At 43.4% G+C, this 16,655-nt stretch overlaps 1 protein-coding gene across 2 annotated transcripts; it reads right to left on the reverse strand.

The window, feature by feature from the left end:
* Positions 1-477: 477 nt before the first annotated feature.
* LOC311008226 (polycomb complex protein BMI-1-A-like) lies at positions 478-16,655 on the reverse strand. 2 transcript variants are annotated; one of them, XM_084001708.1, is made up of 9 exons: positions 16,185-16,655; positions 15,323-15,450; positions 14,586-14,682; positions 14,439-14,494; positions 14,218-14,347; positions 13,898-13,937; positions 13,695-13,793; positions 9,251-9,331; positions 478-1,717 (listed from the first exon to the last, which is right to left on the reverse strand). In XM_084001708.1, exons 2-9 carry the CDS (start codon positions 15,438-15,440, stop codon positions 1,331-1,333), a joined length of 1,008 nt encoding a protein of 335 aa, XP_083857834.1. In that variant the 5' UTR covers positions 15,441-15,450; positions 16,185-16,655; the 3' UTR covers positions 478-1,330. The 2 variants fall into 2 exon arrangements, with proteins under 2 accessions (XP_083857834.1, XP_083857833.1); XM_084001707.1 differs by lacking the exon at positions 16,185-16,655 and having other exon boundaries at positions 15,323-16,175.

Genomic DNA, 16,655 nt, shown 5'->3' on the forward strand with positions numbered 1-16,655 from the left:
CACATGTGCAAGATTTGCTGCGAGAAGAGCGTTCATCGTTGTAAACCACTGGATGTAAACACGGAAGAACATCTCGTAGCAAATCTCGTGCAGCCCCTGGGAGCTACTGCTACAACAAGGATAAAAACACGAGCAGTATGGAGGTATTTGGATGTTTCATAGTGTGTGTTTTGGACAATTCAAAAGTGAACTCTATCCGCCGCCATTATATGAAAATCTGTTGCCAGTTGGACCCCCCCTGAAACTCCAACAGCGTTTTGATGACTCTGAAAGTTCTCCGAACCCTTCCTTGTCATGACGGTGAGTAGATGATTGGTGAATTATCAATTTTGGGTGAAGTATCCCTTTAAATTCCACCTTACAGAACAACAAAGTTCTCATATGTCTGGGAAATAATTACAAGTTTGAATCAACACAGCACACACAACCTGCTAAGTTTCTCAGGAAATCAAACAGGACAGTCAGGTCAGAAAAACCTAGTAAGTAAACATTTTATTGACCTAAAACATGCACATATGGCTGATTTAAAAAAAAAAAAAAAAAGTATCACCGTTTGTTGAAAAGAAACAAAAGGAATGTTGAAAATGATGGAACTACGACATAGATGGCCAAATGTTCAAATCCCTTTTGAGTTCTTCGTCTGCTGTGAGAGGAGACGGTCTTCTGACAGACATCTGCTTTCAAGCATGGTAGTGCTTGGTATTCAGTAAATATAAATGCTTCTCCGGTTGGAAAATACTTCATGGTTTGGATTGTGTGATCTGACCTTAACAAAGTGCATCCACAGTTTAATGTAATGTACGTGTGTTACCTGATGATCAGTTGCGTTTACTGGACATTTATACAGCAGTTATTAACATGATGTTCAAAGGCAAGGATTAGCTCCGTTTTTTTTTCTCTTCTCTTCTTTACATCCATCTCTGGCAGCGACGTGCGCTGCAGTGCCTCTCGTGTCGTATGGAAGCCAATCAATGTTGGAAAAGCTATGGAAATGAAACAGACCCACTGCATATACAATACAAAACGATTACAATATCTTGTATAAAAGATAAGTTTATACATATGTATGCACACATGCTCACATTTTGATACATACTGTACAGTTTGTATGTGTGCACTGTTCTAGTCTAACACACATAAACACACACACGCACATACATACAAGTGTCTATTTGGCTGCACCTCTCCCGCTGAGAGGTGATAACAGTAATCTGGCCCCCGGTGTGTCCAGAACAACTCGAGCTCGTCTTTTTTACGCTCTGAGGAAAAGAAAAGAAAGGGAGCAATTCCAAACACTGTCCTCCCTGCCGCCCCCACGTACGCACGCACGTTAGGTCGCCGGGGGCAATCCGCTTTTATCGCCCCCCCTCGCCTCCTCCTTGCCCGCGCCGGAGCTCGTGCCGTTGACAGTCACCTTGCGAGCGTTGGCCCCCTGTTTGGAGGCCAGCGTGTGTCGCTGAGCGTTGTTGGGCGCGGCGGTACCGTTGGAGCTTTGGATGGCGGAGGGGGAGGGGTTGTGGGAGGCGGGGCTGGACTGCGTGGTGGACCGGGGCGGCGGCTGGGCTGCGGCCGGACTGTGGACTTTGTCGCTCTGGGAGTCGCTCTCCGACGTGGGGCTGGTGTTGACGCCGTCCGAGTGGCCCTGGGCGGCCGACTGGGACGGCCTCCTGCGCTTCCGGGTGGGTTTGACGAGGTACTGCAGGGGGATGGGTCCAGTCTGCGGAGAGAGGAGCACACGGCGTTAGGACGGCTGACAGAAGTGATGCATCAGAAAGAGGGAAAGTGTGTATTTAACATTAATCTGTTTTTAAAGGAGACATATTCTGCCTCTTTTCCACAAATTAAAATAGTTCCCAGGTGTCTTAAAGAGACACTGTGTAACTTCTGTTATCTATTCATGAAAATCGATTATTTCGTTCAAAAGTATGTTTTTCATTGATCAGTAATCATCCCCATGAATTTGCCGGTCATATCATTCATATGACTGTGAATATTCTCATTTGTCCAGGTCATCGTTATCCCCAAAGAAGTTTAAATCAAAAGCAACTGGACTTGGTTATTTGTCTAAGAAGACGTTTCACCTCTCATCCAAGAGGCTTCATCAGTTCATGTACGCATCTGACCAGGCTGGGACTGGTCCAACTATCTGGGGTGGAGCGTTACACTGATGCTGCATTCACCTGCAGTCAGACAGACGGGCGTCGGTAACAACAAACCAGATGTCATTTTAGTCACAGAAGTCCAGAGAAATCCGGTAAAATGTGGGTCAGGTAAACAATACCACATCGCCATGACAACATATTGTCACGTGTATTGTTTTGCCTCGTGCTGACGGACCACTTGTTTACATAGAGGCTTGTTTATGCCGTTACGTGCAGCGGCTGTCGTCCGTCTGGCCAATTTCACATGAATGCAGCATGAAAAATACGATTGAGTTGCTTGCGATATACAACCACAACGCTACGATAGGATGGGAGAAATTCCTACACAATGTACCTTTAAAGACATGTGATGTCTGTGACATGCGTTGGTCAAAATCCCCCGAGGATCAAACATCACAGCTCTTTTCATCCTCTCTAAACAGCCCTGTTCAGAACGGCTGCTTTCAGTGCCTGTCCCTTTAAATGCAAATGAACCACTGCTTGCCCCGCCCCTTCTACTGGTACCAGGTCGGGGTGGAGTTATGCTAATTTGAAAAGTAGTTATATCACTGGAAGACAACTGAAAAACCACATAGATTTCAACCTAGGGGGTCTGAACATTACAGATTCTTTTGTCAATTCTCACATTTTGGGGCCGGAAGGCAAGACGAACACCCAAATATATGTTAAAGAGCCTTCAAAAAGTGATATGTCCCCTTTAATTATTTGTCCCAGTCAGAACCTAATACTTCCTCTTATTCCTCTTGTGCCATGCAGCTCTATTATTGTCAAGACTATTAAAAACACTTCACTGAGCCACACCACATGCTCCTTCAATACATAAACACACACCATCCACCTGCTGGGAGGGAGGTGAGTAAATTCAACTGGATTGTCATTTGAATCATTCAATAGCAGTTCATACAATCCAGAGACAGACTTTTGCTCTGCCCAGTGTGAGGGGAAACCTGAGACTAAACCATATGTCAGGGGTGTCAAACTCAGTCACACACAAGGGGCCAGAAAATACTGAATGAAAATAAAAATAACTTTGTTTTTCATTAACTGTGCCTTCGAGCAAAATGAGAATATATCAGATATGAACAAGCTGGTAAAAAACTGAACTGTTTTTCTGAAATCACAAAAAAAAAAAAACACATAGTATATTAACTTAAGCCTGGGTTTCTCTTTGTCCATGCCAGATACTTGGCCTCAGGTTCATGTGTCTATTGAACTCCAGCACAAGCACACCTCACTCTACTGAACTGATCACCTGAACCAAATCATATTTAATGAGGAAGAAAGATTATAAATAAATAAAAAACACTGCTGCGATTAAAAATTGGGATTATTCCACCAAGTTTAAAAAGTAGTGTTGTGTTGTTTTAAAATGAATATGAACTTGTTTTCTTTGCATTATACAAGGTCTGAAAACACTGGAACATATTTGTTATTTTGACCCGTTTCCATTTTCTGCAAATAAATGCTCTAAATGACAATATTCTTATTTCCAATTTGGGAGAGTGGAGATTTTGTCAGTAGGTTATGGAACAAGTGTTCATTTTACTCAAACACATAGCTATGAATAGTAAAACCAGAGGAACTGATCATTTTGAAGTGGTCTCTTAATTTTTTCCAGTGATGTATATATACACTATATATTGTTAATCTCCTGTACACCCTGGAGTGTCTTCAAGTACCCCCAGGGGTAGGCATACCCCCATTTGTGAAACAAGAGACTAGAAGACAGTTATCTGTCCCTGTCCTCCGTCTGAGACTGGTGCCAAGGCCACGCTGCCTCCCTTTACGTCCTGAGTCTCAGTATTTAGCATTCCCCTAGACACAGCTGCAGAACGTACTGATAGTTGGATAGACTGAGCCGGAGGAGAGAGTGGAACGATCGGTACCTTCACGGCACCTAGGAAGTGTTAAAGCTTTATCTTGATGTTTGTGCTGTAAGCCAATAGGATCCATCTACACAGACTCTCCACTTTGTTTCATACTGTATAAGAACTGAGGTCTGTGTTTTATTGTATCGATGACTCCTCTCTGTTCTCCTTGGCCAAGCTCAATAAACATCTTCAGTGTAAGACACCCAGGACTCCAGAGCATTTCTTCTCTCCAGGCCCGGCTCTAGCCATTTTGGTGCCCTAGGCGAGATTACTCCCAGGCGCCCCCCCCCCCCAACAATGATCAATAATGATTATAATGATAACGTAGCAGTGTATCTGTATGTCCCCTCTGACCCCGAGATACACAACTTGCACAACAATCAGTAAAATGTCATTAAGTAAATCCTGGGTGAAGACATGAAAAAAATTTGTCTAGTCATGAGAATAACCAGTTGTGATGCTTGAAATGGGTATACGAAAGTCTTAGCTTCACAAAAGCAGTGGAATATACTGTATGAATAAAAGCTAATAGATACGTGTGGAAAACACATTAAAATGAAATTTTGTGAAATTGCTTTTTGAGCATAAATGTTATCTGTCATGCTATTTTCACCAAATGTCTCAAATGTAAAATAAAAGAAGCTAAATATTGACTTAACATTACATTTCAAACTTCATGAGATGTGTGTAGCCCTAAATGAGAAATTGGCTTTTTTTCTCCAAACAAAATATCAACTAAACAGACAAAAAACACAACATTTACAATATTTAACCTATATAATGTACCCTCCATGTGTTGTCACTGTGGTGCTGTTTAAGAGGTAAAAAAAAAATGGTTTGAGAGCTCAGCAGGTCTGGAGCTGGAGCTGTGGCCCTGCTGTCTAAGCAGGCTGAAGTCTCAACTCTCTCTTCTTTTTTCAATATCTTCCTCATCAAATGAGTCAAAACTTTCAGCCTCTGAAGCACCTTCATCCTCCTCACTGCTTCTCTCTCTCTCCTATCGATTCTGCGGATTCGAAGCGTTTCACAGCTGTTGTTTTGATTGACAGGTCGTCAAGGGCGGCGTAAAATGACCGAAATATAAACAAAAACATATCGAGACGGTCGCGCAAACGAGCCGGCATTTGTGCCGACTTTGAGGATTAATGCAACCAAGTATCCACACATCTAATTAAAAACGTGGCGTTTCTAACAAGAAAACGGCTTGAAAGCATTCCCACTGCAGACAGGTACCTCTGCTGTGTGTGACTGGGAGAGCGGAGGGCATGTACCAATGGGCATGTGGGGGGGGGGGGGGGGGGGGGGGGGGCGACTTAGTAAGTAATGTTGTAACATATTATATTATTACTTTTTAATAGGTATTGCTTTGCATTTAAATTAACGTGGGGTTATTTTTTGTATTAAGAAATAATAGTAGGCTACCTAAAAATAGTTAAAGTTACACTTTTTTTTTCTCCCATTTGTGGCGCTGGCGCCCCCTGGATGGACGGCGCCCTTAGCATTTGCCTATACGGCCTATGCCACGGGCCGGCCCTGCTTCTCTCCACATCAACTTTAGACTTTTCTCCCTGACACCGAGGATGTGTGAAACTACAACCTCTTACAGTTTTTCTCAATTGCTAAAACACTAAACCCTGTTGTCTGAACCAAATGCTCAGTTGCCTGAACCCACTGATTGAATCAGTCACTCTTTTGGCAAAACCATCAGCACTTTTCACCTGTTTAGACACAACTTGGCAACACATTTTCATTGTGATGCACCTGTGTTGCATAATGCTGAGCACAGGTGGCAAAAGTCAAACACAACTAAAACACAAGTTTCACCGGTTGAACACAACAACTCAAAATTGACAACACTTGTGTCCAATGATGTGAGGGCACATGTACTGTAAGCTAGTTCAGGATGAAGTCCTGTGGCCTGATCCAGTACAGAGAAATGATGCTGTGGCTGAGTTCTGCACTTCTCATTTCTATATTTTTACGTAGGCTTACTGTATACAAGTGCTAAATGCACAAGATTTCTGTTTGTTTTTGTACTGTACAAGTGCTACGTGTAAAATGCACAGGATTTCTGGTTTTTGTACTTTTTTCTTTTTACGGACTATGTACAAGTGCTAAATGCACAGGTTTTTTGTTTTGCAAGAGGAGAAGATGAGAGACGACAGGATGAAGGAAGAAAGGATGAGGGAGGGAGGGATGAACTGGGAAGAAAAAAGAAGAAGGAAGGAAAAGGGGATGAAATGGATGTGGAGAGGGAAGGAGGAGGGTGAAAGAAAGGGAAGGAGAGAAGTGCTACAGTGTAAATGCACAGGTTTTTTGTTTTGCAACTTGCATTTAGCTACAGTGAACAATAAACATTTATTTCTACAGCTTCATGTCCTGAGCATTGTGTTTTCTATTTGTCTATGTAGTGTTTAGTGACTGCTCAGTAGTGTTTTTAATTGTGATTGACTCGGGGCACGATTTGACAACATAGTTCAGTTTTGGGCACAGATTGAACTGTTTTGAGGTGAAAGTTTGGTTTTGCAAGAAGAGTCTGAGGTTTTGTGAATGTAGCTTGAAAATTGGGGTTTGTGTTCACAGTTTAGAGAAAATGAGAGAAGCTTTCGAGAAATGTGTCTTAGCAATCGAGAAAAACTGTAAAACACTGATCCACAGACAGACAGACATGTGGTTATACATTAGATTTAAACACTACACGTATGATATGTAACCTTATCTGTCACTTATTCACTGATTTCTCACCAGCTCCGTTGTAAACAAATACACATGTCCAGGAGGAGGGTTAGCAACACAGAGGAGAAGTGACCAGACTTGCATAGTTCCTCTTTAAATGAATAGGTGTATTGCTCTAACTGTTTTGGGGTCCATTCATAGAGTAAACATGAACACTTAATATCATCCCAGGTTAGAGGAACAATTTCAACATCAGTTCACTGAGACCCAGCTTCATGTCCACTGGTACAGGAACTGAAACTGTTCTAACTAAATCTAATTGCAACAAATCAGGACCTTGAGAGCTGGAAATTCAATTCATTGCCACTGATTCAGGAAATCAGTGGCAATGCCCAGCCCTGCTTTACAGGAACAAATGTGTATTCATCCCAACTGACAACAGTCCTCAACAAACGCTCTCTTTACTCCCGTAGTCAGTTACCAGTACACTGTCGGAGCTACTACGTCCGTTTTAAAATAAGAAACTTTGAGGACATGAATCTATAAAAACACTTCACAGATGCAGACAGAGACACGGGCAGGGACCAGAAGCACTGAGAGACGGACTTGGTCTTGTTATACAATGTGCAGACTCTTAACAACATACACCGATCAGCCATAACATCATGACCGCCTGCCTAATGTTGTGTTGGTCCCTTTTGCTGCCAAATACTCAACAAACTGCACTCCACTTGGACCAACTGTTGATAGATCCTGACCACTGCAGACCGGGACAGCCCACAAGACATGAGAGACCCAGTCCTCCTTGGAGAAATGGATCAGATCCTTAACCTGAACATTTTTCCTGCTTCTAACACATCAACTTTGAGGACAACATGTTCACCTGCTGCCTGATACATCCACCCACTAACAGGAGCCAAGATGGAGTGTTCTTCACTGTTATTCACTTCACCTGTCAGAGCTCATGTTAGGCCTGATCTGTGTGTGTCACCAGCCATATTATGCAGCATGTTTATGTTACTAAAGGACAGTGACAAAGTGAGGGCTTCATATTAGCAGGAGCTGCTTCAGTCCCTGTTAAATCACCTCAGTGATGGCTGTCACCGTTTGTCAACAGAGAAAACTGGAGATCAGATAAGATCAAACTACTGGGTTTTGAACTGCCACTAAAGCAGCAATAGGAATCGCACACAAAACTAAAACTAAACAAACTGCAGAAAATTCTACAAGAAAAATCAGCAGTGCATGTTCCTGTGTTTCAGTCAGCATCGACACCACACCGTTGATTCTCCTTGTTTCAGCCCACTGATGCGAAGTGTCTCCATTTCCTTCCTGACACTCACTGATTTGCTTTTACAGCTGTTTCTACTTTAATGAACAACGTGTCACATGACCGACTCCCACTGACAACCTGCTACTGCATGCAGTGTTGGCCACGTTACTACAGTAATTCGTTCTAGTTACTAGTTACTTCCTCCAAAAAAGTAACTGAGTTAGCAACTGAATTACTACATTATAAAAGGTAACTAATTACCAGGAAAAGTAACAAATATGTCAAATTACTTGGACTCGCCCCCGTAACCTCCTGTATATCTTGAACTAACCAACTTCTGACTAGCTGATGGACTGAAAGTGTATATAATGTACACTTTTAAAAGGTACATTATGTAGGAATTCCTCCCATCTAGCGGTGTGGTTGTATATCGCAAGCAACTCAATCGTATTTTTCATGCTGCATTCACGGGAAATCGGGCAGACGGCAGACGGACGACAGCCACTGCACGTAACGGCATAAACAAGCCTCTATGTAAACAAGTGGTCCGTCAGCACGAGGCAAAACAATACACGTGACAATATGTTGTCATGGTGATGTGGTATTGTTTACCTGACCCACGTTTTACCAGCTTTCTCTCCACTTCTGTGACTAAAATGACATCTGGTTTGTTACCGACGGCCGTCTGCCCGACTGCAGGTGAATGCAGCATCAGTGTAACGCTGCATTCCTCCTCACTGCGTTACCGCGGTGACTTTTCACAGACGCCACCTCGACCTGAGCCGACAGCTCCGGTGTCTCCGCTGAGTTTCCGTGGTTTCCTACCGTCACGCTGCCACTGAACGTAAAAACATGGAGACACCACATGGCAGCAGCACCGAGCTTACCCGCTCCATGGAGATATGAATGATATGAACGGCTCATTCAGAGCTGAAAGGAACACTTCAGTTTGTTGATGGGGGGGATTACTGATTAATGAAAAACATACTTTTGAACGAAATAATCGATTTTCGTGAATAGATAACAGAAGAACTTACACAATGTCCCTTTAACGGGTGTATTATTTTGTGATGGGACTTCTTGAGTCGAGTAACGGTGTATTTTACCGTCAGTAACAGTGATGGCGTTATAACGGGGGGAACAGTAACTTTTTTGCTTACTCGTTACTGAAAAAAGTAGCGCTGTTAGTAACTCCGTTATTCCCATCACTGACTGCATGTACTGATCTGAAAACATATCATGCTTAAAAAGTGGAAGGCGTGACTCACTCGTCTCCACTCGTAGAAGTAGGCGATATCCATTAGTGTGTAGTAGTCCTTCAAGGGCTCGTCCCCGTACAACACCTCCACCTGGAACAGACAGAAACGGCGGTTCAGAGCAGTGTTACAAGAAGAAAACAGCTCATCACTTCACAGTTTGTACCTCATCTATGAGATGAAACATGGCACAAAGCTTGACTGACTTCTAGCGGTGTGTATTGGCAAGAATCTGGTGATTATGATATGCATCACGATACATGGGGCAATGATATGATATATTCTGATACTATAAGCAAAACAATTTATATGGTGATTTTTCCCCTTTTGACTGTGCTAAATTAGCTAACGCTAATGTGCTGAGCCACAGCTCTCTGAGATCTCAACCAACCAGGAGCCAGAGTATTAAATGCAACACAAAAATGAACCACTGACCTGAATGACTGCATGTAAAATGATACAGTGCTTTTAAATATTGATAGAGTAATTGTGAAAAGAAATATCACAATATTTCAGTGTATCGATATTTTCTTACACCCCTAGTGATGTCGCGTACAAAAATGTGATGAAATGCTCCCCCGAAAATGTAGAAGCACACAAAATGTTGTCACAGCAATCACTGTCTTTGTGATATGTACCGTGAGAAACACTCTGTTTAAATATAGAATGATAAGTGTCAGTTATCATTTATGAGTGTCAAACTGGAACAGTTCACTTGAGGTCTGCTTCTATTCTAGCAGCAGCGTTTGCTTCTGTTTTTCTATCAGCTGTGTGTGAGAAAAGCTGAAACAGGACACCATCACTGTACCTGTACACTCACAGTAAACACTCCCTCAAACAACACCGCCTCCTCTGAGGTTCTGATCGAGGACACAAACGGCTGCACTGGGGGACAAACCGAAGCCACTCTTCTACACATCTGAAGACCACATGTCAACAACCCTCACGCAAATCATTTTGGACCGTCATTACAATGGTTTTTGACCCTTTAGCTGATATAATAAAAAAACAGATCAGGTTTTCCTTACTGTCCTGTATAGGGACGCACCGATCGGATATCGGCCCAGATATCGACCAAATAGATAGATCAGATATTGGATAATGGGGCTGATCCATGATGCCGATCTATTCACTTCAATTCTATGTTTGTGAGGCGTTGCATCACGTGTCGCCAGCAGGCGCAGCAACACACACAGAGCAACAGCGTTTCACAAAGTTAGGAAAGTAAGTAGCCTGATACCTTCACTGTCCTCCACATGGCAAACATAACAGTTTATTAATTCAACAGTGGTATCGGCCGACACACTAAGCCAAGGTATCAGCATCAGCTTTGGGACTGAAGAAGCCGGATCAGTGCATCCTTATTTATGACCCTTTGGAGGTGTACAGCTGATATCATACATTTATGTTGGAGGTTGAAAACCAAATCAGGTTCAGATGATAGCGAGCCCCCTCCTGTCCTATTAACAGACACATTAGGCTGACATTAAAGGGATAGTTCAACATTTTGGCAAATTGGCCCATTGCCATAATCCCTATAGTCGTAGCATTTTAGAACGGCGGAGCAGAGCCGCGAGCTGCTCAGAGCTACGCTACGGAGGCTAATGTAATTTCTTGGTTTCCCTCATCAAACTCATCAAATACACAATCCAACAACTCTCTGGTGGACAAGTTGTGACCTGCACATTCACCACGCTGTAAAATAATAATGCAACGCTAGGGGACAAAGTTGTTTTTGAGGTAAATGCAGAGACTGCTGGCTGAAGAACTGCCCCCGACGCGCATCAGCGTTTTGCATGAATTTACCTCGAAAACAACTCTCAAAATGTTCCGTTATTATCTCATAGCGTGGTGAATGTGCAGGATTTGCAAGGAAGGAAATGTCCGTTAAAGGGATAGTTCAACATGTTGGCAAAGACACCAGATCTGGATTTACATACATGCATGCATGCATGTACAAACTGGAGCTGGAGGTGAAACTAGAAAATATTTCTGTTCTGATTATCTACTGAAATTTGAGGCATGTCCACATGTCTGCTATGATAAAGAGAGGCACATGAATACTGTGGACCAAGACTCTATATTCTTGTTTTTTTCCCTTTGCTTTTTTCAAAATGACCAACTGAAACATGAATGTTTGTTTTTTTTCCTGTCCAAATTCTGAACTAAATGAGAAGAAGCTAGTGACCCATAAGTAATTCATCATTTTAAGCAATAAAAATCAGTTTTGATTGGATAATCAGATTTGATAGTCAGCTTTTAAATAGCAATTTCCCCCAACCTGATGAGAAAGACTCTTATTAGATGATAAAATGTGTGTTTAGGATGAATGATAACATTTTTTAGGAATTTTTCTGTGGTGTGTTGTTGCAGGGAGAGCACAGGTGCAGCTAATATCCTCAATAAAGGCTGCATTCCATTTCTGTGAGCCACTTCCATGGGCCTCTGTGTTGTATATGCTGGCTCACCATCATATTCACATATTACATAATTACTAACAGCTGAGTGGGGAAAAACATTCAGCTCCTAATTGTAGAATAGAAGACGGCTGCGGGGCCGCCACCACTACACATCCACTATATCCAAACTTAAATCTAACTCAATCAATTGACAATGAGCTTATACTGTTTGTCTGTATCCAGTTGTAACCACTACAGATGCACAAGGCAGGCACTGTAGCCGACTGAATAATGAAGGAACACTCCTACCTACTGTCCACCAACATCACAACCATGCAGCACGAGCCATCGGGAAGTTTAGTGATCATTTAGTGATTAGTGATAAGAAAATAACCATACCAATAGTAATCACATACAGTGCCTTGTAAAAGTCTTAATACCCCTTGAACTTTTCCACATTTTGTCACATTATGACAAACTTAAATGTGTTTTATTGGGATTTTAAAGTAAAGCATTATTGTGAAGTGGAAGGAAAATGATACATCGTGTTCAAGACTTTTTAGCCTCCTGAGTCAATACTTTGTTGAACCACTTTGGGGTCTTTTGGGGTTTGTCTCTTCCAGCTTTGCACATCTACAGCTGCAGCTTTTGCCTGTTCTTCTTTGCAAAACAGCTCCACCACAGATTCCCAGTATGATTTAGGTCTTTGACTGGGACATTCAAAGACATGATGTACTCTAATGTAAACCGTTCTATTGTAGCTCTGGCTGTGTGTTTAGGGTGGTTGTCCTGTTGGAAGGTGAACTTCCACCTTTTTCTGCCTCTAACAGCTTTTCCTCCAGGACTGTCCTGTATTTATCTCCATCCATCTTCCCATCAACTCTGAGCAGCTTCCCTGTCCCTGCTGAAGAAAAGCCTCCCCACAGCCTGATGCTGCCACCACCATGTGTCACCGTGGGGATGGTGTGTTCAGGTCATATGCAGTGTTAGGTTTCCGCCGAACGTTAAAGCCTCAGTATGTAACTTATTTGGCTTTTTATTAGCAAAAATCAAATTTTGCTTTCATAAATACGCATTTCACTGAAGTTGAATCACACCCGCATACAAATGAAAGCTTTCTGGCACCTTAGAATGAGTTGTTACAAGTCGTTACAAATACATATGTGGACGCACCGAACCGAGGCGGCCATGTTGCATCGCCATTTTTTACGTTGAGTGGCAGCGTGACCGTAGGTAACCACGGAAACTCAGCGGAGCTGTGGGCTCGGCCTGTTAAAACTGTCACCACTGTGTAGTGTGAGGAAGGACGGAGGCACTGGTGTTGCATTCAGGTGCAGTCAGGCAGACGGCCGTAGGCAAACCAACCAGATGTCATTTTACAAACAATACAACATCACCATGACAACATATTGTTTTGCCTCGTGCTGGCGGACCACTTGTTTACATATACGCTTGTTTATCCTGTTACATGCAGCGTCTGTTGTCTGCCTGACATCTGCCCGATTTCACGTGAATGCAACATCAAGAATACGTTCAGATATGCAACCGCACCGCTAGATGGGGGGAATTCCTACATATTATACCTTTAAATTTTGGTCTTTGATTTGTAAAAAGTCTTGAACACCATGTATCATTTTCCGTCCACTTCAGTTATGCACTACTTTTTGTTGGTCTATCACATAGAATCCCAATAAAAACATTCAAGTTAGTTGTTGTAACGTGACAAAATGTGGAAGAGTTCAAGGGGTATGAAGACTTTTACAAGGCACTGTATAAACTATATACATGCCCTTTATATATTCAAACATGCAACTTAATATTCAATCATCTTGAAGCAGTCTCCCTCTGAGCCTCAGTCAGTCGTCATGCAGCACTGAAAACTCATATCAGATGCTGAGCTTTACATCTCTAAGCGGTCCAATATGACCCATCTCTGTGTGGTGGTGAAGTTAGAAATCATTTTACATGATACATTTTATACCATTGTGCCTGAACCCTGCAGTTTGCTACAGAATCAATACGGACACAGAGTCGTTGGGTGTGCTGCGTCCAATTACCCGGTAGTTGTTGGGGATATCCATCTTGCTCCGGAGGAACTTCGCTAAGTGCATGACGGACATGGCTGCTGGGCACTGCAGGAAGCGTTTCCCATTGGACTGAGAACAAAGACAGAGGTGGAGAGGGTGAGGACCAGAAAACCTGGTTTGTATTTAATGCTGCTTTACACAGCTTTGATTTATATAATGACATCTAATCTCACCTTGTCTCCTTCCATCTCTGAGCGCTGCCTCTCGTTGCTTCTGCAGGGAAAACATAAACAGAACACAAGGTGTTAAAAAAATAATGACCAATCATTTCCACACAAACAGAAAAAATAGTGTTCTAGCAGATGAGGTGCAGGTGTGAGTGTAGCCTTTCTGTTAAAGCCTGAGTCGTGCACATACATACTAACTGACTACATTCATACTAACAGAAACCTGCTCAGTCTTTTACTTGATCCAGCCCAGACTGTTTCCTCTCACTTTTCTTACTCGTGTCTCAGCGGAGATGTTTTGGAAAGATGGGGAATGAGCGACTCACTTATTCCTCTCGTAGAACTGTATGGACAGACTGATGATTTCATCCTCTGCTATGTTAAACGTCTCCACCACTTCCCCGGGTTCGAGCACACGGTTCTCTGCGTAGAAGTCCCGCCTCCGTTTCATCTCATCTAGTTTTCACAAAAACAAAAACACGCCTTCCATGAAAAACCTGTGACAAAAACTAGGACTGAGAGCCGACTTCAGGGCGACCAGTCTTACCTTTGAATAACCCTGGAACAAGCTTATAAACGATATCTTGTAGAGTTTTGTCCGCTCTTGAAAATTAAAGAAAGAGAAACATCATTGGAGATGATAACACTCTGTATTCATTCTTTTTTTAAGAAGTCTGACATGTCTTAAACATACCTGATGCTGAGCTGTGGACACGTCTTGTGGACCTGGACATCACATCGAGGACAGAACTTATTTGTCTCCAGGAAGGCAACGATGCAGGTTTTACAAACTAGACCAGGAGAGAGGACACAGACAGATGCTACAAGGACTGGACTCATGGACATGAACAGTGTGTGTTAACATGATACACAACGACCTTTGGTACATTCTTGTTCTTATCGTTGAGAGACCGACTAGAGACCTTTGAATATTACATTTATATTTTGTCAGTTATTGTATGTTAGTTACTGTTCTTTTAAAAAGGCAAAGCAAGGAAATTCTATGCGTATAATCCATTTTTACAAACAGTTTGTCTCAAAGGGCTTTACACAGCATCATGACAACAACTCCCAAGAAAACCCTTTGAACAGGACAAATATTGGAGACATGCATGCATGGTTTCATGTGAGCGTGTGTTTGTCTAGTGTATATGTATTATTTTATTGTCACCATGTGATCAGTTTGGACCCCAGGAGGAATAGCAGATGCTATGCAGAAGCTAATGGAGGATCTTAACACTTCTTCCTATAGACTTAATTCCTCAAATGAACATTTAAAGGTGGTCACAGTGCATAACTGGCATCACACTGTGGTGTTTGGTGCTACAACATGCACACATCTGCTCCATGTTCACAGCGGCGGTGTAAAAATCAATCCTAAGAGTGACACAGAGACAGTATGGCTGTAATGTGATGATGTGAGGAACTTACAGGAGTGCAGGCACTCTACAATGGTTGTAGCATCAATTAAGTAACCAGCGCACAGAGGGCATGTGAGGTGTGGGTTCAGGTCTGTGATTTTAATCCGGTTGGGCTGCATTTTATCCATCTGGGCAGATCTGCAGAGGAAAGCACAGACAGACAACATGAGAGCTTGTTGATGTTGATGCACAGTGAAGCCCAGGTAGTGTTGTTTGTAGCCAAGAGGCTTTTGCTGAGACTTAGGACTTCTCTCTCTCTCTCTCTCTCCCGTGTCGGGTTCAATGAGCTGCTCCTCAGACAATGTCTGCACTCAGCTCGTCCTTGGGACAGCAGCAGGTAGTGAAACCACAACAAAGAGAGCCGGTGGCCGCTGGAAACTACTCGAATGTCAGCGTTGTAGCGGGGAAATAAGGTGGTCGTGCGGCTAGAAACGCAGCAGCCCCCCCGTACGTGCTGGTACAACAACAGTGGACTTATTGAATCGCCCCTGTGTGGCCTCATCTTAGTGCATCAGCTTCTGAGCTCCTCGGTGGCCAAAGCGGAGCAACAAAGAGCGTTTCCATTTCCCCCGGAGCTCCGCACGTCCCGACCGAGCCTCCGAGCCTCCGCCGCCGCAAACCGAGCACATCCAGCGGGAAGCACCGAGCACCGAAGGCTGGGGAGGAGAGGGGGGGCAACCGAGGAAACCCACAGAAAAATCACACTAGTACACAAAGCAGCCATCTTAAATTCACTGACAGGGCTGTATCAGGAGGAGGCGAACAAGAGAGACTCAAAATGTGACACCGTTCACTTTGTGTGCGGCCTCGGCAAACGGCGGCGCGACGTGCCCCGGCGAACAGCGAGTCTCCGCGACCGCATCGTCCCCTACCTGTTTTAGACATCAAAGTTGCCCCTTTTCTCCTCCCCACAGCCACGATCCAGGTAAATTATTTTGGACTTGGACAGAATTTGCAGCAGCGCCAGAAAATGGCTTTTTTCAGCTCCGTCAGAGGACTGCCCATTTTGGATCACGTGATATTATTTTGTCGCCTCATTCACGGGGCACACAGGGATCCTCAGGGTCTCTGCAGGCCCCGCTCGCTCTCTGCTGCACACACACACACAACACACAGCGATAGAGAGACACACACCTCTCCTTCTGCACGGGGCCCATGTCCTCGCGGTCCCTCTCTTCAAAATTTCACCTTTTGTTTGATTCATTTATTTCATCATTACCATACGCCACTTCTGCCACGCCCTCCGTTGAGCCTGAATGGGATTGGAAATGATTTGGTCTGAAGGCCCCGGCTGCAGGCCTCCTGTCCCGGCCCGACTCAGGCTTGTCCTGGGTTGTCCTACC

This window comes from Trachurus trachurus (assembly GCF_905171665.1).
Source record: "Trachurus trachurus genome assembly, chromosome: 1".
Classification (NCBI taxonomy): domain Eukaryota; kingdom Metazoa; phylum Chordata; class Actinopteri; order Carangiformes; family Carangidae; genus Trachurus; species Trachurus trachurus.

What these genes read in the sequence shown, in the direction of transcription:
- LOC311008226 (XM_084001707.1), bottom strand. Translation starts at nt 15,479, where the DNA reads ATGTTGTCTGTCTGTGCTTTCCTCTGCAGATCTGCCCAGATGGATAAA. An exon ending in CAGAGATGGAAGGAGACAAG is followed by an intron (nt 13,794 to 13,897) that starts GTGAGATTAGAT and finishes CTTTGTTCTCAG; the next exon opens with TCCAATGGGAAACGCTTCCT. An exon ending in ACTTCTACGAGTGGAGACGA is followed by an intron (nt 1,718 to 9,250) that starts GTGAGTCACGCC and finishes CTCTCTCCGCAG; the next exon opens with ACTGGACCCATCCCCCTGCA.